The following is a 22492-nucleotide window of genomic DNA, read 5'->3' on the forward strand; positions in this document are numbered from 1 at the left end:
TTTATAAAGCTATTGCTTTGGGATGATAGGAACAGGATGAAACCGCTCCTAATAATCTGATTGCAGAATTTTATGGTTGCTGACAATCCAAAGGGTTTTTTGTTTTCATTTGTCTTTGAAAAATTTCACATATGGAAATTGATACATTATAAATATAATCTGTCTGACTGGATTGTTAATTCACAAGCTCTAAAAATAAAAGCAAGATTAAGAATTTTGACAACTCCATGCAAATCTGTATGTTCTAACTGTGTGCTCTTACTCTCATACTCACTCTGTACTCTGAAAAGTGCAAACCCTGAAACATACTTTAAAATTAATCAAAAATTGATTAAATTTAATCTAAAATTGATTAAGTCTTCATTTTGCTGAGTAGCAAGGACTGTTGTACTGTACTTACAGTCTCTTGGAAATGGCAAGGGCACCTGCGCCAGTCACTCTGTCTGCTCATATTCACACTGGGCTGCTCCTTTTTCTTTCAAGTCTTTAATAAGAAAAGGATAGAAATGGTTCTGCAGCAATATTCTCAGAGATCATCCTGACCACTTAGAGTGCTTTGTAGAAAGGTGACTGGTGGTCTAAGCACTAGGGTCCTAAGGAATAAATGAGAACAAGTAAAATAAAAAGAGAATAATTTTATTTTATTTTAATAAAAAAAGAGCAGAAAAGTAAGAATTTTGCTATTTTGCTGCTATCTGTCAAAAACATGCAAATAATCTTTCACTCTCCTGTATATGCATAATAGGATCTACACGAATATTGGCTCTACATGAAAGCCTAAAAATGCACAATTAAAGCCCTAGATAAAAGCCCTAAATAAGTCTGTAAGTATCCAACAGGAATGAGTAGTGGCATGGTTTCACGCTGTACAGGGACTGGATCCTACAAGTCAGGTAGGAAGACCACTGATGACGCTGCTGAAATCAGGAATGCTAGTGCATGTCCTCATCACATGTTCATTAGTGAAATGGGTAGTGAAATATTTAAAATATAACTGTCTTACAGCTGCATGTTACAAAAGAGTGGGTTGAAAAGGCAGCACAAGCATGCCTCATCCCCTTCAGAGTGAAATTAGGCAGGTTTGCTTAACCTGGGGACAATATATTTAAAATGAAGTAGCTGCAGTGTAATGGGTGACATTTGCGGAACTCGCCCTCATGATCCATTCTGCCAGCTGGCTGGGGGTGGTTCCTCCCACAGAGTGCTGGTAACGAACATGTGTGAGCCACTCTGGTCGTGAGCAACCCCAGACACTTCTGTAGGAAGCATTTCAGTGGAATTAGTTTTGCTGGTGTCTAGTCTTGACTGTTCATGTGAAGTCTGCCTCATATAATCCTTTTAGAAGGATTAGCTGCTACTGCTATGCAGAAGCTTTCAGAAAAACTCTCATTAGGAAACGGCTTTTAATGCTTTCCACCAAAGTAAGATCAAGCTTCCAGGCAGTGTCTGCATGTATGTTTATCAGACCTACATAATTTTGGACCTGTCTGATCTTGGTGCTGCTCTCGCAGGCCTCCAGGATAGATTGTACTAGGCACAACACTGTTTCAATTTTAGTGTAACTTTCTTCGCAGCAAGACTGCGCCACAGGTGTCAGTTGTCATTACGTTTATGTTGCTGGCTAGCTTTATAAACTGATTTTGAAAAATCATCCTGGACTTTGAAACAAATAGATTTAAAAATCATGATTACTGATGATGTATCAGCATCAAATGATGAAACAAAGATTTAAATAACGATTTACTGTTTCTAGAAAAGTCCTATAATTTGTAGTAGAAATTTTGTAAAGAATAAAGCAACTTGTAGAATCCCCTTGCAACATATCACCCTGTGTCAATATATATTCTTCTGGGTTTATATCTGCCAGTTATCTTGTATAACTGTATTTCTTTAAGAGACATCTATGTGACACCTTCTCTGACATTATTAGACAGTTTCTATCTCCATTAATTTCATAATAGTCCTCCACAAGGTAGAAATATCTTTCTAGTTTTCACACAACCCCATCATTGTCAGTTTTACTGCAACCCATTTTTAGTTGGTTAATTAGTGTCTTGAATTTTTTAGCGTCTTGAATAATGATTTAGTGTCTTGAATAATTTATTCCTCAGTTATTTTCCATTCAGAAGAGTAAGAGTATTTAAGTACTGAAAAAAGTGCAGTACAACCAGAGAATCCCAACTCCAAAAACACAAGATAACATTCTCTACTAATGTTAATTGATAGAGGTCTTTTGAATAAAATGTTCCCACTACAAGAAATACGTCAGTACAGGAAATAATTCAGTAAAAGGAATGTCTGGCTTCACCCAAATTAAATCATTTCTGTAATGGGATAGATGTAAAGTATATTTTCAGAAAGCATAATCAAAATGATAGAACACCAGAAGACTTATTCATAATGTATCTGTTCTCTGTTCAGCTGTACTTTCATTACAGGCAATCATTAGGAAAATCTATGCTATATGATTCATCACATAGCATACACCATCATATCACACATTATCATATATAGAAGTGGCATTAGCAGTGTGTTTCATCATTTGCAAATGCTGAAATTACTGACATCCTACATGTGTTTTTTAGATCAGATTTTCACTTTGGGAGCCAGTGGGCAAGTACATTCAACTGTATCACTCTACATGAACCTAAGAGTGTATTAATGGGACAAATTTGGTAAGAGGTTGTGTAATAATTTGGTTGTCTCCACACCTTTAGATACTCTGGGCCTTTCAAGATGGCGTGATTTTCACAGAAATGTCCCCCAGGAGCATTTGAGAGGCTCTCTTTCTCTTCTAATTAACTTCTGATGGTTTGAAAATGTAATTTAAAACTTAAGTGAACACAGCTCAGTTTTGAACTAAGGTGAAGATGAAGTTTGTGAAAAATATCAAACATACATTTTTCTAAATCATATTTTTCCGACTGAGTTTCAAAGGAGAAACTTTAAGATTCACTTATACTGAGTCACACGGGCATGAACTAGGTCACTCTCCAACATATCTTCATCCTCCTCATGTAGAGGTAGTCTATAATCCTAAAAGTAGTTGTTACCTACCATCAAAGCATCAGGAAAAACAAAAGAAAATGGGGGGAAAACCAAAGGCTTAGTTCTGGGGTATTATTTTAGCCTCCAGCATGTATTTCTAGTGTTTGCATAAGGCTTCTTTCACTTTTTAAGGCATATATCTCTGAGAATTAGAAACAGAATATCTTTGTTATTATTTATCTTATAGCAAACATTCCTGTTGTCTTCTTTATGCTCAAAAAGTTTGAAATTCTCTCTTGATGATGCCAATTGAATCAGGGTCTCATTTGAACAAACAAATTTAAGAGGTTAATTAGTATTTAAAAGTGACCCTTTCATTTAGAAAAAGCAACATTAAGTCTCTTATTCCAATCTTCTGCTTATTCCTTAATATAATGGTATTTCTATTTTTTTAACTTCAATCTTACAATACATCTGGTTGTTTTTTCCTCTCTTTTTACATGATGTGGTTCTTCGAAAAATCTCAAAGAAAAAGATCTTTCTCTTTTAGCTTGTCTGAAGCCAAGCTGACAAATACCACAATCACTCCAGACCATTTTTTATGTCCTCCTGTAATAATAAAGTCTGTAATAATAAAATGATCTCTCTGCCTTAAAGGACCAGGCAGCTCTTCTGCTCTTGTCTTCTAACTAGTCCTCCATCATTGATTTAGTCTTCCCTTAACAAGAACCACTCTTCGGGGAAGGTCAGAGAAGAATGACCTTGTCAGATCAAACCCATGCATTTGCCATATAAAATACCTAGAATGCCAAGAACTCAATATCCATTTCAATACAAAGTACAGCAGCTTCTCCAGTACATATTTATTTGCTTAAATTAATACAATACATCATACATGCTTTTACTATTGAGATAGAAAGCCAGAAACTAAAGATTCACATATAGTTTGTTCACTTCACGAGCTGTGGCTTTAAACAGGAACTCAATGTTCTACAAGAAATAAATATGCAACATATTATTTGCAAAATCTGTTAGGAGTACAAAATGTTAGCTCTGTTACATCTTGTTCAGCTAAGCAGATATGACATTTTCAAAACTGTTAATAATTATTAAAACTTCTAGGAATAATAAATATGGTACTTATATTACTTCTTAACTGTACACTCAAAACAGCAGAGTCCAGCAGCACCATATGAAGAGAGAAATCAAAGAATAGGTAGTAGACAAACAGAGAGTTGTAAAAAGGTGGGTGCAGTGGTATTACTTGGTCTTTCCACTAACTTGTTTTACAGGAAACAAGACAGGATAAACTTTAATTATTATATTAATCACAACATATTTTACCCTTTGAGCTTCTGAACACAGAGAACCTGTCTTTGCTGTCACAAATTGAAGGCTGTCTGGCAGCCAGGAAAACTCAGCTTCATAAGGAGATGGCTGAGTCCTTGTGGCCAGACTGAAAACACTTTGCTCCAAGGTCACGTACAACTTTGCTTTTCCTTTAAATATGTTGTCTATCTTCACCCTTAAACTTTACTAGCCCAGATTTTGGGTTTTCCTCCACCTACTCTGTGCTCCAAAGTGTCTTGCAGAACTCTCCCTGCTACCCTTAACATCAGAAAAGCCCCTAACTTAAACCACATGCCTTCACTTGCCCAGACTCTTTATGGTAGGGCAAATTTATCTTTTCCTCAGCCTGACTTCTGGAAGCATCTCAGCTATGCAAGTTTGTAGCCACTCTTATTTGCTGTAATGCTCTCTGAAAGGATGAAACAAGGCTGCATAAACAATGCAGGGAAATGGTATAGATGTACTTTTATATGGAGGTTGTGTAGACTGGGCTTTAGTTTCATATGTCCCCATAAACTGAAAAAAATGGAAACCCAAATAACAGTGAATAGTAGAAAGATAAAGACTTTTTTTATTTTTTCCCACAACATAGCTAGAAGACGATAGATAAACTCACATTAGGAATGAGAAAAAGAAGAAAATATATCCCCCAATGTCCAGGACACAGGCAATGTCTCTACTGGACTTCTGAGCCTCTACATAAGGCAAAATAAGGAAGCTAATCCCTTGAAAATTATAAATGGGAAATAGCTTCATTATGAGAGCAAATTTCTATAAAGCATTTTCAAAGCTATTAAAAAGCAAAGGCTGTTACTGTCTGTTCCCAAAGTGGTGCCAATGTAAATAGTGTGAAAATAACTTATGTTTGAAAAGCAAGGTGCTTCACAATGAAGGCTGTTATTTCACTTTTAATTTGTCCCTTGAGGCCTCTTTGTAACAAGTGTCACAGACCCATCTACATTATGTTCTACAGTAGGGAGGACTGTCATCTTCTAACCACTTTGCTTGGGTCACTTGGCACGGTCTTTTTACTTCAGTAATAATTTTGTTTGTAATTTCTCTTATTGATAATTTACAGTTTTAAATTAGGTTTTTACTATTCTGACATGAATTAGACTTGCTTGTTTGAGAATTAGCTTAGAATGACTTTGTGTCTGGGCAGAATCTCAAAGTCCCATTATGAAGAAATATTCTGCTTTCTAGTAAAATGCGATGAAAAAGGGTTCACATTATGAATTACTTGCAAATAGTATTGCCATTCTGGAGCTTTTTCCCAGCTGTCTGTATGTGGTTGTCCAGTACTTCTGCTCCAGTGATAACTGCACCTGTAGAACTGGGTAAATTGACTGATGTCAGTGTGGTTGAAGGAGTTTGAAGTAACCATTTAGACAATCCAGAACTGTCTGCAGTGATTTCCTTTCCTAAGGACACATCTGGCACATTCTCTTACAAGGTCAGTAAGGAAACTCTGGACTGCATGCTTCCAGTAAACACAGTTTTGCAGTTGCAGAATCATATAATCACAGAAGCATTTAGGTAAGAAAAGACCTCTCAATATCATGAAGTCCAATGTTTGAGCAATCACCACCTGGTCAACCAGATTAAATGCTAGGAGTGAAAGGAGTGAAAAGCCAAAATTAGACACAGGATTTGAGGTGTGGCCTCACCAGTGCTGAGTACAGGGGGACAATCCCTGCCCTGCTCCTGCTGGCCACACTATTGCTGGCACAGGCCAGGATGCCATTGGCCTTCTTGGCCACCTGGGCACTGCTGGCTCATGTTCAGCTGCTGTCACCAGCACCCCCAGGTCCTTTTCCTGCGGCAGCTTTGCAGCCACTCTGCCCCAGCCTGTGGCACTGCCTGGGGTTGGTGTGACCCAAGGGCAGGACCCAGCACTGGGCCTTGTTGAACCTCACACCACTGGCTTTGGCCCATGATCCAGCCTGTCCAGACCCCTCTGCAGAGCTTTCCTGCCCTCCAGCAGATCAGCACTCCCACCCAGCTTGGTGTTATCTGTTAAGTGACTGAGGGGGCTCTCCATCCCCCCATACAGATGGCTAATAAAGATATTAAACAGGGCCAGGCAATTTACCCCTGGGCAACACCACTAGTGACTGTCTACCAACTGCAGTTAACTCCATTAATCACTACTCTCTGGCCTGGCCATACAGCCATGTTTTAACCCAAGCAAATATTTCATCTGCCCAAGCCACGAGCTGTCAGCTTTTCCAGGAGAATGCCATGGATAATATATCAAAGTCTTTGCTGAAGCCCAGATAGAATACATCCTATGATATTAGTGGCTGGGAGCTGAACTCTGCTGAAAATGTCTCTTTTGCTCCATTTGTCTGGACTGCAACTGGTATGTAATACTTTGTTTCTTTCTTGATAAGGATTGTCTAGCTGTCCCATAGCACTCTCCAATTAATAGACAAGAGTTTGCAATGGAAGGGCTGTGTACTTTCCTGCTTTACACACCACAGGACTGAAGGACTTGCTAAATTCCACCCACCTGCATGATCACCTTTCTAGAAATTGCGAAGAGATTCCCAATTCCTTGCTTGTTCCTCTTATCATGTAAACTAATATACCTGGAAATGTGGACCTAACAGATATTGAACCACGCACAGCTGGAAACTATACTACCAAGAGGGAGACAATTCTAAGAGTTAGCAGCTCCCAGCTCTTGGCTGTATACACGCTCAAATGGGAGCTTTTGTCTGGTAGAGACAAGCTAGTGCCAATAAGTTAACTGAAGGAGTTGCTCCCATTTCTGAGGAACCATCTACTAGACCATGCTGAATTTCTACCGGATCATTTCCCCTAATGTCTAAGAAATAATACCATTTCACTCATTATTCTAAAAATTTCCTAACTTTTTTGCTTGACCACAATGTCTTCCTTGAAAGAAAGATGGCTCCTTTTTCACTAGGCATCGTCTTACAGCTAAAGCAAGGAAGAGGAATGTTTATGATAGAACAGTTAAACCCTGAAGCAACATGACCATGGACCTCTAAAATACACCTCAAAGACTTTTTAAATTCTTTGAGTGACCTACCTTCCAGTTCAATTTGGCATAACATTTTTATTTTTAAAAATATGCACATCAGACATAGATTTAATTTAGGAAATTCACCTGGATATTACTCTTTCTTTTATCAATAGTTTTTTCTGCATGAATTTCTGCATATGTTATGCCATGTTTGAGCCTTGAAAAAGGAAAACACTGCCGGTAGCCCTGGACTACACAAATCCAGTTATATGAGAAATAAGGACTTTGCCCTGTGAAAGTTGCTTAACTGGTAGGCATAAGGATCCTTAATTTGAGTGTGTTTTCTTATAGGCAGCTACGTTACTTGTCTTAGCAAGTCATAAAAGTAGATGACTATATCTAATTACAACTTGTTATATAGAGAACATGATTGCAATGCATTTCAAATCAAGAACCTGACAGGTAAGTGAAGAATGCAGTAATATTTGGAAGAGATGTACCATATATATGGATTTTAACATTTTGAGCTGGGATGTCCAAAGGACATAGGACAAATTTTATGATTAATTGAATTTTTATTTCCACGTAAGCAATAGGATGATGCAGGGCTGCTTTTCGTCTTTCTTGAAGATGTAGGAATTAATACGCTGTTCAAAGTATTCATGTAATTAATGAAATGTTTAATGGAATATGCTTTTCCCATGTTGGTTATAAGCTTATAACTGTAGGGGAATCAGAGGATGAAAAGCTAAGTTTGACTCAATAAAAACAGCATGAGTGAAATTTGTCTGAAAGGCCTGCCACTTACTGCTCAAGAAGTGTTTAATAAGAGACGTTTTCTGACTTTAATAAGAGGAAGATTTTCCTCTGTGAGGTACTTCTTGTTCTGTAAGGGTGGTTTTTACCTTCTGAAACAAAAAATGACCAGATCTGTGTATTCCAAAATTATCCTTACTAGCAATGATAAACTGAAGAGATAAATGGTAAAGCTGCATAATTTTTTCAATTGAATGACTCATACCGTGTTATGTGTAACTATGGCAAGATTGTGAATGCTGCATGCTGATGCCACCCAGTACATGTGTTGGTCCAAGCAGGCAGTAGAACAAAATGTCAACACAATCTATGCTATTTCACTTCAAGATATTCTGAACACTCCCATACTGGATGAAACACAGCAAAGCACGAATATTCCTTGTGCCAGAGAACTAGCTTTTGTAATAAATTCCTTTTAAAACCTTAGAGAACTGTCCTTTACTGCCTCCCCAGACATTAGTTCTTCTTATTATTTTGTTTCACATTTCTCATTGTAAGTAGTTGCACTAAGAATCACTTCAGTAAATCAAAGCATTTGGACTGTGTTAGTTCTGAACATTGACAGCATTTTCATGCATGCCATGTTTAATAGTACTCTGGCTTATAATGTGAAATACTTTGTATTTTCAGATATTTTTGAGGCATATGGTTAGAAGTTTTCATATATATTTAGTCAGATAATAAATCAGATGCTAAAGTATGTTGCTTTCTGCTAAGTAGAAAATTGCATGTAAGTATCTATCCCCATATGATAGGAAGTAAACTTCTGTACCCAACCCATTGTCTGTTATACTTTAAACGGATAAATATTAAAGTGTTATTTTTCAATATCTATTGCATTTCTTGGTGACCTCAAGCTGCTTTATTCTTTTAAAGTATGTGTTTTACCCTAAATTATTTTTAATAATTTGGCTTATTTATTTCTAAATACTACTACAGAGTTCCAGGCTTTAGTAGCTTACAATTCATGTTAAAATCTACCTGGTTACCATTTTCCAGCTGTTTTAAAATGTCCATTTTAAATGCCTATAAGCACTGTTTGTTTTTCCATCTTTCTTTCCAGCAATTCTTTCAAACTCTTGTTCTTGTGCTTGAAATACAAGTAATCAGAGAGAGAGTGACCAAGTCTGGCCTTTTCAAAGGATCTAAAGCTGAGATGTTCTTTGTTGTTTGCAAGCTCTCCCTCTCCACGTCTCTCCTCTTTGTCTGAATTTCCTATTCTCTTCCCCAGTCCTCCCTCACTTAACACCTCTTCCTTCTCCTTGCAGTAGGACTCTCTGAAGTCCTTCATCATGCAGCCAGGTTTGCCAGAGAGATCTTGAGCCATGTACAGCTTGTTGTCATCATGATGGTACGTGGCAGGGCTGTATCGCTCTGCCTCATAGCAGTTGTCTTCCTCTTCTTCCTGGCATGAGCTTCCCTTGGCACTCTCACCATCAGAATGAAATGAGATTCCCTTCCCTTGGCTTTTCTGGGAAAGATCAAATGGCTCTTCCTGTTCCAAGCTTCTCAAGACATTTGTCTGGGACAGAGCAATCCTTCCTCTTCCAAAACCTTGTAGTGGTTTGAGGGGAGGAGAAAAGGAAATAATTATATATAGGAAATTTTACTACTTAATACATGGCTAAAAACAAAATCTGAGGTGTCTTTGTATTTCATTTTTTACCTTCGTCTTCCATCCAGCTATCTCCTATTTACATCTCATGGCATCTCCTTCAAGATGCTGCAAAAAGGAGTGCTATTGTATACACTTCACAGCCAGGTTAGGACACACAAAACATTGTTTCATACAGCCAGACTCTGGATGATGCAGCTGGGAAGAAAAGTGAAATGGTCTGGCTTTTTGTAAACTGAATTTTGCCTCAACCTACTCACTTCGTCCTTCCTATTCTTTTTCTAAAATAAAACTTGAATCTAAAGCACCACAGTCCATAATCCAAGTCCCAGGTTTTGTATGTTATGTTTCAGAGGAGTGGAAGAGACTAAAAACATGGTAACGTATTTGTTCTATGGACACTGCGGTTCAAAGTTAATACTTTACAAATGAAAAGGCAACAGTCTCAGCAGCCCATGACTGTCCTTAATTTTTCCCCTTTCATCCACTGAGAAACAATCAACTGAAAAGCTCTATGCACTAGACAGTGCTTCAGCTTGAGGAAATCGTTATAAACAAATGATGATTTTGAGCAGTGTATATGAATATGCTTCTAATCCTGGATCTGGTTTGTCTTAGTATTTGTCAGTGTCTTCCCTCTTGCTGGAAATATAGATTATCCAAGAGGCACCTGTGGACTCAAAAATGCTCGAAACATCATCAGGATATATTTTAAAAAATCAGATACTACAGGCATAGGCCAGCTTCATTAAAGACTAGTGACAATACAAGCTGAGACCTTCACCCAATACCTATGAAAGTCACTATTTTACCTGCTTTTGTTTTCTTTGTTTTTTATTTTCCCCTCAGTAATTGAATCAAGTTTCTGAAGGATCTATGCAGTATCACTAAATAGCAGATTTTATTTTGCAACAAAGTGCATTTGTTAAAAGGATTCATAAACAGGTATCAGACCTCACAAATTTTTTCATAATTGGTAAGCCTCAAGGGCCACAGAATCTCTGTACAACAAAAAGATCTTAGGCAATCTCCAATTATGAGCAATTCTCTAATTAGCATGATGCTGTAGGAGATTTACAGAAAAAAAACAAACTTCTTTCATTAGCCATTAGGATCTTCATAAATTTTACACCAAATGTCATTAGAGTAAGTGTTTTGCACATGTGCTAAGCTGCCCTAAAGTTTGAGAAATGCCAAGAAATCTTGCCCACTAAAGAATTATTCATCTACAAAATCTTAAAAAAGGGATCTTGGATACCCAAGCCCTCAAAAAATTCTCCCTAATTCTCCCACTTTTTTAGATAGCATTGATCTGTTTACATGCTTGCAGGTGACTTCAGGAAGTATATGTGGTAAGTGGCAGACAGGAAATGTTTCGTAGGATGCCCTCAGTAGTCAAAAATCCTTATACTGTGACACTTATACTTTGAGGAATATCCCCTCCTATTCATGTGCTTCCTTGTAAATGGGATCTTGAGCCTATGGTATTCATCTGACACCAGCTATGCCCATACAGTATAGAATGACCAAGGCTCCTAGATGTAGACCCATTGAGGATTCCATCCCTGCTCCAGACTGGAATCCAATAAACCATCAGAAAGGACCATAAGTGTCTCAGATTTTCTTTTTCTGTCAATTTAGGATTAATTTATGATTTATCTGGGACATGTAATGCTGCCAAGTAATGCTATAGTAATATAGCTAATAACAACTTCACAGGTTTATGGGATTCTATCTCTTGCAATAGTTGGCACAAGTTTGTGCATCTGTCATACAAAGATCATTTATGTTTACTGATATGCATATTCAGATCTCATGGAGAATAATCTCGCTGAAAATTATTACCTTGAGAGTGAAATCCTCTTTCCATGACCCCATGTTTGACTTTCATGTGCCTGGTTAGGTTCCCCTTCAAGGTGAATTTGCTGGGACAGTAGAGGCACTTAAACGGCTTACTATCTGAGTGCAAGTGCATGTGTCCCATTAAATTGTGCATTCTGTTAAACTCCTTTCCACACAGCTGTAAAAATGGTAAAAATGAAAATTATTAGTTTAAAGCAGTATTTTCAAGGACAACATTTTTAAAGAAAAGAGGACCTACACTTCTCAACTTAAACTCTGGCAGGTTTTGGCTGCAACATGTTTTTCAAAGTTCCATCAAAAATCCTACAGGCAAAAACGCGTGGTTGAGTATCTAAGGCACTCTGAACTGCTGACATTTTTTAATATTGGTGACCAGCACACATAGTCCAGGATCACCCAAAAGCAGTCAATGTTGTTGTAAGGAGGGGAAAGACTTAAGGGAGTAATCTGGAAGGTTCATAACTTGAATGAGATTCAAAGTAAAAGTTTCTGCCCTGGTGAACCATTCCATTTGTAGTTTATACATTTAGCCTTTAATCAACTACAATGCCAGGTAGGAATGGAATTATAAAATAAAAATTATAAAATAAAACCAATTGTGGGTTTCTGTGAAACAGCCGGAGTAACAGAATATTATTTATTTTTAAATGGGAATTAAATGGCTGCACATTTTGCTTAAAGCTAGAAAAAGCAATTCCTTGTTTTTCTGTGTTTCTTGCTCACTCCTTTTTCCCCCTGATTCTTTCATCATTTGTTTATCAACTCCTGTGTTTTGGTGTCTCTGGTGAGTAAGCTGCAATTTAAACAGGTTGCAAGAATGACTCAGCTTTCCCTGAAGCATGTTCCTGCCAGCTCAAGCCATTGATCATGAAATTTTTCCTTTGATGGAACAATACCAGTGGGTTTAATTCATTGTTGTTTATTTAGATGGGTCCTTTTGTAGACTGGACTCTTATGTATTCTTAAGACATGAGAGTTTGACATCACTATTACAGGCATCCAGTCTTATTTGTCTTCTGGTCTTTCTTTACCAGGATTTATAATTTTATTCACATTCAAGTGGCTATTTCCATCCTCTGCAAACTTCAGTGCTTGCTTTCTACTTTTCTTTTCCTGACTTGTTTTATCATTGGATTTTAATTTTTTTAAATTATTCTTATTACTATATGAACCAGAGTCACCATTACTGAGTAACTGAAACCTTCATCTAGCAGGGTAACCATCTGGCAGACAATTAATAAATAGAAATTACTAAGACTCCACCAGATTTTTTGTATAATCTGAATTCAAATTTTACTTATTTGGTATTACAGAAGAACTGATACAGAACTTGTAGATGTAAATTCAGAAAGTCATCACTTAGAATATCTGGATGAAATGTAAATAGCGAAAGAATCCTTGGAAAAACAGCACTGTATTCTTTGTGTTTTAAGACCTCTCTTGAGGGAAAATGGAATCAGTTCGTAAATACAAAAATTAGCAGGTCCACTGTTTTAAAATAAAAACTAGAGCTGAGTCAGAGCTGCAAAAAGAGTCTGAAAACATTCACTTGCTTTTCAAAAAATTATTTGCTTCAGCTGCATATGTACCATTTGTGTTTTTCTGTCTGTGATTTTACTAAAACGAAAACTCTAGCAAATAAATTTATCAGCAAAGTTTTAGAGAAGACCATTGGTAGAAGAAAATAATAGCCACTGAAAGTGAGTAATTCCTTTTTAAAAGTAAGATAGCTGTTTCCAAGCGTCATCCATCCACTGAGGAAAGAATACTGTCTTCTTCATGTTCAAAGAAAGTTAATATGCAGGATTATTTACACTCAGAGAAATTATGGAACCACAAAATACCTCAGAAAGTGCTGGGAGGAACCAGACTCTCATCTACTGAGACTACTAATGAGCACAGAAAATTTGCAAGCAGTAACAGCAGCTGATTGTGTCTTGACAGCTGCTGGAACAACCTATGACATGTCAATACTACTCTTGCTACAAGAATGTCAACAATAATATCTCTCTAACACCTCTTTGCGGAAGGCTTCTGGTTATCTGGTTGTATTGTGGCTGACATATGTTATCACCAGAACTTGCTTTCCTCTATCTAGGTCTTCTCTGTCTGAACTGGTAAACAAGGAAAATCATGTTGAGTGGATGAGTGGCTTCAGTACTCCATGCAAACACTTATCTTTATAAGGTCTTGAGTATTAAAATTTATTTAGAAGGAGCATTTAGTTGCTTTCTGTCAAGGCAATATTAGTTTCTCTTTCTTCTTACTGAAAAGACAGGGACTTGGTAAAGGTTATTTCTTTATGGCATAAAAGTTCTGTGTCTGAATAAAGTTGATGGATTTTCCGTTTGCCAGAGTCAGGCACATCTTTGAGATGTGTAATATGTTCTTGTCCCAAAATCCCCTCTGGGGACATGAGGAAATGGTACTAGAGTGCAGAGGTGTGGCAGGAAAATTAAAGAAATGCTGATAGGAAAATTGTTTTTTGAGATGATGGGTCTCTGTGGCACAATCTCTGTTTTACTGGTCATTTAAAAAAGGCACAAGACATATTTCAGATGAATATCTATGATCCAAATGTAAAAGAAGTAGGTTTCTCACTTGTATGCTGGAAGACTGCAATTCAAATCTAGCTGGAGTACTAATAGCTAATACTCAATGAAGAGCTTCAGTCTGCAGATCAAATTAGAAGACTGTACAAGATTTTCTTTCTCTCTGACATGACAGGTTTGTGAGCAGAGTGTGAAAGATGATCCTGAGAAAGTTGCATGGGAGGAGCTCCAGCAGAACCCAGGGCACTATAGCACTCAGGGAGATGAAAAGTTTATGCAGGAGAACTTGGGATATCAGGAGCAACATGATTTGCTTGCGGACTTTCTGTTAGACTGTCTAACAAAATAATGTTCAACAAAATGTTTAGACAAAATAAAATTAAAGTCTTGAAGAGAACAGCTCAGCTGCAAGTCTGCTGAACACAGTTGCACTGGCTGGTGAAATGGACTTCAGTATAGTTTGCTAGAATAGTCTACATTAGCTCCACCCTAGATTTTTTCCTCCTCAGCCAGCATGTGAAGTATCGTCTTTCTAGATTTGTCACCAGTTTTGTGCCTTCTCAAGGTACTTCTCTCTCTCTGTTTAAAAAATACATTTTTAGATAGGGAAAAAAGTGGTGTTCCAAACATCTGTTACAGATATTTGTCTGGGGTGAAGAAAAATCTATTGCACCCTTTATTGGAGGTCTGAAACATTGATTACTTTAGCACTAAAAGCAACAGTAAATTTCATGGAACCTTTCTCTACAAATCCAAATTAGTACTGTTGCACCAGTTGTTGGAATACCTTCATAATTCTTCAGTGTTTGGGGTTTTTTTTCTCTTAAACAGAAATAAACAAGACAACATGGGCTCAGGCCTTTAAATACTACAGACAAGTTCACTCTTCAGCAGAAAATCAAACAGAGATCCAGGCTGCAGCTGGGTGAGGAAACAGAAGGGACAACTATTTGCTACTCCCTCACTTCTGATAGTATGTGCTTAGCTGTGATTAGACACATAGGAAAGCTCATGTTTTCTTTTGCTGTGAGAAAAAGGTAAAGAAAACCATTGCATGCGGTGAAGTATAAAGGCTACTGCTGTGCTCTCTTTCCCTTGCATTCTTCTTCTTCTTCTTTTTTTTCTTTATAAGAAGGGTGTTCCTTTCCTCAAAGAAAGAAGGAGAGGGAGAATGACTGTAAACTGTCCAAAAGGACCGTGAGAAAACAGGAAGCTTTGAAAAGTACAAGAGAAAGCAAGATGAAATCTATTTGCAGGCGGTTCCCCGGGGACATGTGAGCCATTGTTAAGCAGGCTGTTCATACAGCTATATCCTTCCTTCTGCTGAGGAGGAGCTTGGTGCCAAAAGGCTGCTATCTGGTCATTGCCTTAACCCTCCAAGTACCAGCTAGAAATAGTTGCTTTCAAGAGTCTTCAGGGGCTCTATCAGAGAGGTAGTGTTAGGATGTTCCTAATGCAAAAAAAGCAATTCCTGATTCTGTGTCTGCTTATTGTTGCGATCTTCACTGTCAGGGGCACTGATGCTGATTCATACCCCTCCAGACATATGAGAAACAGATTCACTATGCTTACTTGTTTCTTTCCTCATTGGAACACTGGGTGGGGACAGAAAAGTAAAAAAATAAGAAAAACAGGTGTTCCTGTAGAGCTTTTGTTACTGTCTGGAAAACATACTGGTGATATACTCTATTTCCCAGTTCCAACTATTGCCCTCTCCAAGTTTCAATAGTCTGTCATCATCAAACACTGAGCTGAACACAACCTTCCAGCTAATCTGCACGTACCCAAAAAGTCATGTGGATCCACATACTGCACCCACAAAATCTGATCCAAAATTTGAGATTCTTTTCTGAAGTTTGAGGAGTCGTAGAAGGACTTCAACAAAATGGGAACAAGGCAGGTCTGCAGACGTTTTTAAAGAATGAAAACCTCCAGCAGACCTGACTTGTTACACCCTAAGAATTTCAGTAAAAGAAATTATTTTATCAACAGAGTAATGTAAGCATTACTACAGAACATACTACTTTCATAAGACATAAAATAAAACAAAGTACTGAAGTTGGAAGATTTTGCTGCTAGTTTTTTCAAAGTAAAATGTTTGAAGTTAAGAAAGAAAAATTATGAAGTCAGAAATATTCATTCTGACATTTTTTACTAAAACTAGGGCTGAATATCATATATTCCTATGACATTTTGAAATTCTACATTTTTTCAAGACAAAATAATTCCATTTAAATTTTTTCATCCATCTCTACTTCTTCATGAGAAGTTCCTTTTAAGAAAACATTCAATACCATAAAGATGTAGGATGAAAGAGTTCTAGAAATTGCTTCCAATCAGCCTTTAGTTACTTATACATAAACTGGGTAATAGGATCTACTCTGTATTTACAGCCATCTTAGAACCATCCAAATTAAAGCGGGAAAAAAATCTACAGCCTTTGACTTCACAAAGTATGACAACAGTAATGAACCACATAGGCAGCAAAAGAACTTATGTAGCATCCAATACTGAGTAAGAATATAGATATAAATAATTCATAAGAAATATATTACAAGTAAACAGGGTCAACAAAGTCTTAAAGGTTTATGGGGAGGGAGGAGAAGAGAGGATGGAAAGGGAATGCCAGCCTCCAGTGCTGGGGGGAAGTGGCAAACTGGAATTTGAACAGGACTGTAGAAAGGTCAGGTGGTCTCAGAGGCTGTTTTGTTAGCATACTGATATCCTGCCTTGAATTCCAGTCTGGTAATTACACTCTACCCATTCAAATCCCTTCTGTAGTTTTATTTTGCTGTGGCTTTTTCTGACCCCTTTCTTGAACTGTTGCATAGCATCACTATGTGAAATTGTGGCTGCTGCTTTTATATGATCCTCTGCAGGGTGCATGACTTGATTCCTGCTTTTTGTCAGTGTTTCAAGCTATTAACCACTTAAAGTTTTGTTTGTATGGTTGTACTAAGCAAATGTCAGATATGTTTTTGTCCTCAAATGTCTGTGGCACTTAAACAATCACAGGGCAAAACAACCCCAAAACTTATGTGAGGATGAATGATCCTGATGGGAAAGGGAGTAAACCACAGGCATTTATCTCCATTATTTTGTGCTACATAAGCAGAACCTGGGTAAAGAAAGAAAATCAGGCTGGTTTATGCTAATTTTTGAATACAAGTGCAGTATGTGTAAGCAAGGTTTGTTTTCTAATTCTATCATATGATAAGATGATAATATCAGAGAAATATACTTTAGGTTAATACCTCTGCCACCAAACGTACTTACTTTGCATTTAAAGGGTTTGACATCAGAGTGAACAATCATGTGGGCCTTGAGAGTCTGCTTTTGCACAAAGCTCTTGAAGCACAAATGGCATTGATAGGCTCTGATATTGGTGTGGATCAGGACATGTCGCTTCATGTTGGCCAGCAGAGTAAATTCCCGGCCACAAATTCCACATTTGTGCTCTTTCACACCCTGAAAGAAAAGAAAAATTCTGTAGATGTAAAATTTTCTAGGTAGTTTAATCATCAGTACAGCAACGTATGTATTATTCATTATGCATGAGCAAAGTTATTTCACTTTTAACATTTTTCAAGGAATTTTCTCCTGACAAATTCTTACAAGCTTCTGAGAAGCAGAGAAGAAAACAAAATATAAGCTTAATGAAATAATTAAGTCTGTTTTCAAATATATCAGACATAGTCAGGGTCAGAGCTTCCCTCTCCTGCTGTGCTGCTTAAGTACTGATTTTACATCTCACATTTATTGCAGAGAGAAAAACCTGCTTATTCCTGGTGAGATTTTCAGTAACCACTATGGAATTATTTCATTTTATATGAGGTTTATTGAATATTTCTATCACTTTTTATGCTATCCACTCAATTTACGACTGTGTAATTCAATATTCTTACTCACACCCATGTGGTCTGTCAGCTTCTCAGTGATTAAGATACTATGAAAATCAAAGAATTTGCTACTAAACAGCTTAAGAGTTTTACTTGTTGAAGGTAATAAGGATTTACCAGTGAGGTGCTGAGAGCAATCACTCCTTCCACAGCCCTTCTTTAAAAATTGTGACATTACTGTCAGTGGTTTTCACAGTTAATTACAAAGCTAAAACTGAACATCACCAGCAGTTTCAAGTGTCTGCTCATTTGATATGAGGCTGTGTTTAGTCAGCTAAGTACTATAAATTATTTTCATGGTGAATCCACCTGCGGCTGTGGACAAAGAAACAGAAGCTCTCCAAGAGTGCAGAGGCATTTCATTCTCTGTGCCAAAAAACATACCAAGTCTTCAATTAGTGGAATCTTGCATAGTAAATCTGAAGAGCAGGGAATCTCCAAAAAGAACAGAAATTATAAGCATGAAGCAGAAAAGAAAAAGCAAATGTGGAAGTAGAAGTTGTGTCGTTTTCAAAGAATATGTGACTATAAGACTCAAGGGCTGTAGCTTTCTGTATTTCTAATGTTTTTCATGTAAAAGCCAAAATTCAAATGTTAAAGGAAAAATATGCATATCTGGAAACAACTTTTTTTAAAGTGAAAGGATTTGATTTATCTTATTATTTTTGTAAAAGTGGATAGTCAATTTCAGAGCTTCTTGAACAGAACAATTGCATTTTTCCTATTTTTGAAAGCAATCTTTTCAAGAGTTTCAAAGCTTTCTCATACCCTATGCTGACCCTGCTGTCACCACTGTCAGCAGAGGCAAGACTGCTACTTGATATGAATTGGGTGTTATTATGATCCTGCATGTCCATTTCTATTAACTGGCATTCTGGATAACATATGCACAGAGGGGAATTTTCTTAGAGTTATTTTGTTTTTTAAATGTCTCATTATAATGATTCTTCAAAATCTGATGAGTAATAACATACTTTTTTTTTTTGCTACAGTCCACTACAAACCCACATACCTCCTAATTAAGGGAACAAAGTATCACAACTGGCCTTCAGTAAAAAAAATATTTTAAAATTTTGGGATGGGGGGAGGAGTTATACAGCTCTGAAAAATTTTACAGAAGGTCATTCTGAAAAAAGCCCCAAGAAACAGAGAGATGTGAATCCAGTTTGGGGAAGTGATACAGGGGGTTTAATTGAATTCCTGCTTATAACAAAGTTGGGTTTGTGTGTACTTTCTTAAGGCTGACAAAGACATCTGGCTGATACAACTGCCAGCAATGCTGGAGTTTCTGTGTAAGCCTCTGCAGCTGGCAAGAAACCACGTTTCTGAGGAGGTACCTGCCTTTGTGTAGCTTTAATTGCCTGTAATCCTTGTACTACCTTCAGATGCAAGGTGAGTGCTTACCTTGTGAGTCAGGGAGTGTTGCTTCAGGTGGTGGGGCTGCACAAACTCCATGCCACATTCAGTGCAGATGTATGGGCGGATGTCTTTGTGCTTCATCATGTGGTTTTGCAGCTGACTTGGGTACTGGAAGGTCTTATCACACTCGGTGCAATTGTACTGTATAGGGCCACGGTGGGTGGTTAGGTGTCTCTTCAGCTGGGCCAGAGTTGGAAAGTCCAGACCACACTCCACACAAATGTTCTCTCGTCCACTCTCATGCTTAGACTCGTGCGCTTTCAGCTCACTGGGGTAGGCAAAACCCCTGCCACAGATCCTGCAGTTGTAAGGTTTGATATCACTGTGTTGCATCATGTGTCTCTTAAGGTGACTGGTTTGAGTGAAAGCCTTGTGGCACACCTGGCACTTATGTGGCCGAGTGCCCTGGTGTGTCAACATATGCGTGTGCAAGTGGCTCAGCTGCTTGAAAAGCTTGCCACATCGGGTGCAAGCATGTGGTTTAATGCCACTGTGACCCAAAATATGGGTGACCAAATTGTACTTGGATGTATAGGACTTCTCACACATGGGACATTGCCAGCGTTTCTGTTCACCCCCCACATCAACATAGTAGCTGTCATCTATCTGAAGGTTGACATCTACTCTTTCCACTTTCTGTTTGTTTTCACCACTTTCTCTAACTTCAGTCCTCCTGAAGGGTGATTCTGTAGGTCTTTTCATTTGAAAAGGGTTCCTGAAATGAAAGTTTGGTGGTACAATGAAAGGAAACATTAAGCCAGGATGGACTTTAGGATAATAAGGGTAAGGACCCTGCATGAATGCTGGGCTACTGGGCCATGCCATATTAGGCTTCACTGGTTCTTGCTTAATGGGCTTGGCTCCAAAATGCTCCAGAGTTCTGTAGAATTGAAAACCAAAGTTGCAGAGGTCAATCATCTGGGAACTGTACTTGGGCTGAGCTGGCTGTTGGAACACCAAGGGGAGACTGGAAGAGCCCATGTCGTGATCCTCAGGTCGATCTGGTGATGATGAGGAATCTTCAAGGGTGATGGGAGGAGGCATTTTTGTTGGCATGCTCTTACGTTTGCGAGACCTTCCTTCCAAGGACCCCTGCAATGTTTCCATGTTTTCAAGAGGAGGAGGACCATAGCGGAAATGTGAGAGGTGTGTTCTGAATTCTTCATCAAATTGCATTGCTCTGTGTGGCTTTGTAACGGGGCTGAGCGGCTGCAGGCAGAGGGAGAAGGGAGAGGCTCGGGTATTGTCCACATTAAAACTTGTTTCTTCGTTCTTCATCATATTCAATTTTTTTCTCTGTGGCCCAAATTCCTTAAAATAAGCAAAAGAAATGCCAAATCTGTTTATTTCTTCATGTTCTTCTGGATTTAACAATCTATTGACCATTTTATTGTCTTGAAGATTGTTGGGTTTTTTAAAATAAATAAAACTAAGGATTTCTTAGGTCCATATAGGACAAAGGACTTTTAAAGCAGAATTAAATTGGTAAGTGAAAAGCAAAAACCTTTGGTCTTCCTGCAGCAGATTTGACCCACACAACATTTTTACAACTTAAACATCCTGTACTGTGACACATTACTTCACAGATTAACCAGTATGGCAATGCTTCTGCCTAATTTTATTCAGTCAGTCTGTTTGTGGGCAAAATTCTGTCCTTGGCTGTGCATGAACAGCTCTAGAAATTGGCAGTGCATATAAAGGATATGGCAATAGAAACAATAATATGCACATTTATTATGGTTGTGACATGAAAAGCCAAAGCCAAAAAATGTTAAGCTTCTTTGTATCATTAACATGTGCTGCTGTGAGAGAAAACAATGGCCAAGTGATCTAAGGACACTGTGTACCATCAGGTTTTGCGCCATGTTTCCTGGCTGCTCGCACTTTGTATTGTAATAAGAAGGCGGAGATTAATTTATTTTCTTTGTTTTAATCACAGAGATATTTGCCTGGCAGACCTGGGGAAGGAAAGACATTTGACAACTCTCCAAATTACACTCAGTTTAATAGGTTTTATCTAAGATTTGTTTTTTGTTTGTTTGTTTGTTTGTTTGTTTCTAAACAGGTGGGCAAAATCACCACTATAAAACTAAACATAGAACTGATGTCAACAAAACCCCTGAGACTCCAGAGTAACTGGCACCTAAAAATGCTCTGAGCATATCTGATGATAGAATGTGATGAGGCAGATTAATAATTTTCTCCTGGCAAAATTTTATGTTCCACTGATCATACAGGGAACTTCATCTGAATTTGTGGTTCATCTAAAACATTGGTTATAAATTTTGGTTAATCTTAAATAAGGCTGCTACCTTTTCCCTCATCCCTCTAGAGTCATAGAATCAGAAAACTTTCATTAGAAAAGACCTTTAAGATCATCAAGTCCAGACATTAATTGCCAAATCCACCACAAAAACATGTCCCTAAGCACCACAAGTCTTTTAAATACCTCCAAGGATGGTGACTCCATCACTTCTGTGGGCAGCCTGTTTCAATTCTTGACCACTTTTTCTGTGAAGAGGTTTTTTTTCTGGAACAACTTGAGGCCATTTCCTCTTGTCCTATCACTTGTTACCTGGGAAAAGAGACAAATACCCACCTGGTTATAACCTCCTTTCAGGCAGCTGTAGAGAGCGATAATGTTACCCTGAAGCTCCTTTTCTCCAGGCTAAACAACCCTAGCTCCCTCAGACACTCATTACAGGACTTGTGAATGTTATGTTTGCCCAATTATCCCTTCATAAAAAAACCAAACAATATTTAAGATAGCAGCAATTTTAATTGAATAATTTAGAGAATATATATTGACAATATAATTTGATTAAAATAAGGGATAATTTGGTTCAGATAATAGCGCATAAGCAAAAGATAACCGCGGGGTACGGAGTGCAGGGCTCTTGGACCCCGGCCACCTCACGTACGAGCTTGCCAAGGGAAGATTCACTCCTTATAAGCCAGGTGTCAATATCATCTCCTCCCATTTTCGATTCATCACACT

At 37.9% G+C, this 22492-nt stretch overlaps 1 protein-coding gene across 2 annotated transcripts in view; it reads right to left on the bottom strand.

The window, feature by feature from the left end:
- Window positions 1–7797: 7797 nt before the first annotated feature.
- The window catches only part of ZNF366 (zinc finger protein 366), a 33428-nt gene continuing 18733 nt past the window's right edge, over window positions 7798–22492 (bottom strand). For both annotated transcript variants that reach the window (XM_030968765.1, XM_030968766.1), the window contains 5 exons: window positions 21944–22069; window positions 19480–20805; window positions 17453–17644; window positions 11607–11781; window positions 7798–9700 (listed from right to left, as the gene is read on the bottom strand). In XM_030968765.1, the coding sequence (XP_030824625.1) occupies window positions 9165–9700; window positions 11607–11781; window positions 17453–17644; window positions 19480–20805; window positions 21944–21964 (2250 nt within the window). In that variant the 5' untranslated portion in view covers window positions 21965–22069 and the 3' untranslated portion in view covers window positions 7798–9164. The remainder of the gene's footprint in view (window positions 9701–11606; window positions 11782–17452; window positions 17645–19479; window positions 20806–21943; window positions 22070–22492) is intronic.

Source organism: Camarhynchus parvulus, chromosome Z (assembly GCF_901933205.1).
Source record: "Camarhynchus parvulus chromosome Z, STF_HiC, whole genome shotgun sequence".
NCBI lineage: Eukaryota > Metazoa > Chordata > Aves > Passeriformes > Thraupidae > Camarhynchus > Camarhynchus parvulus.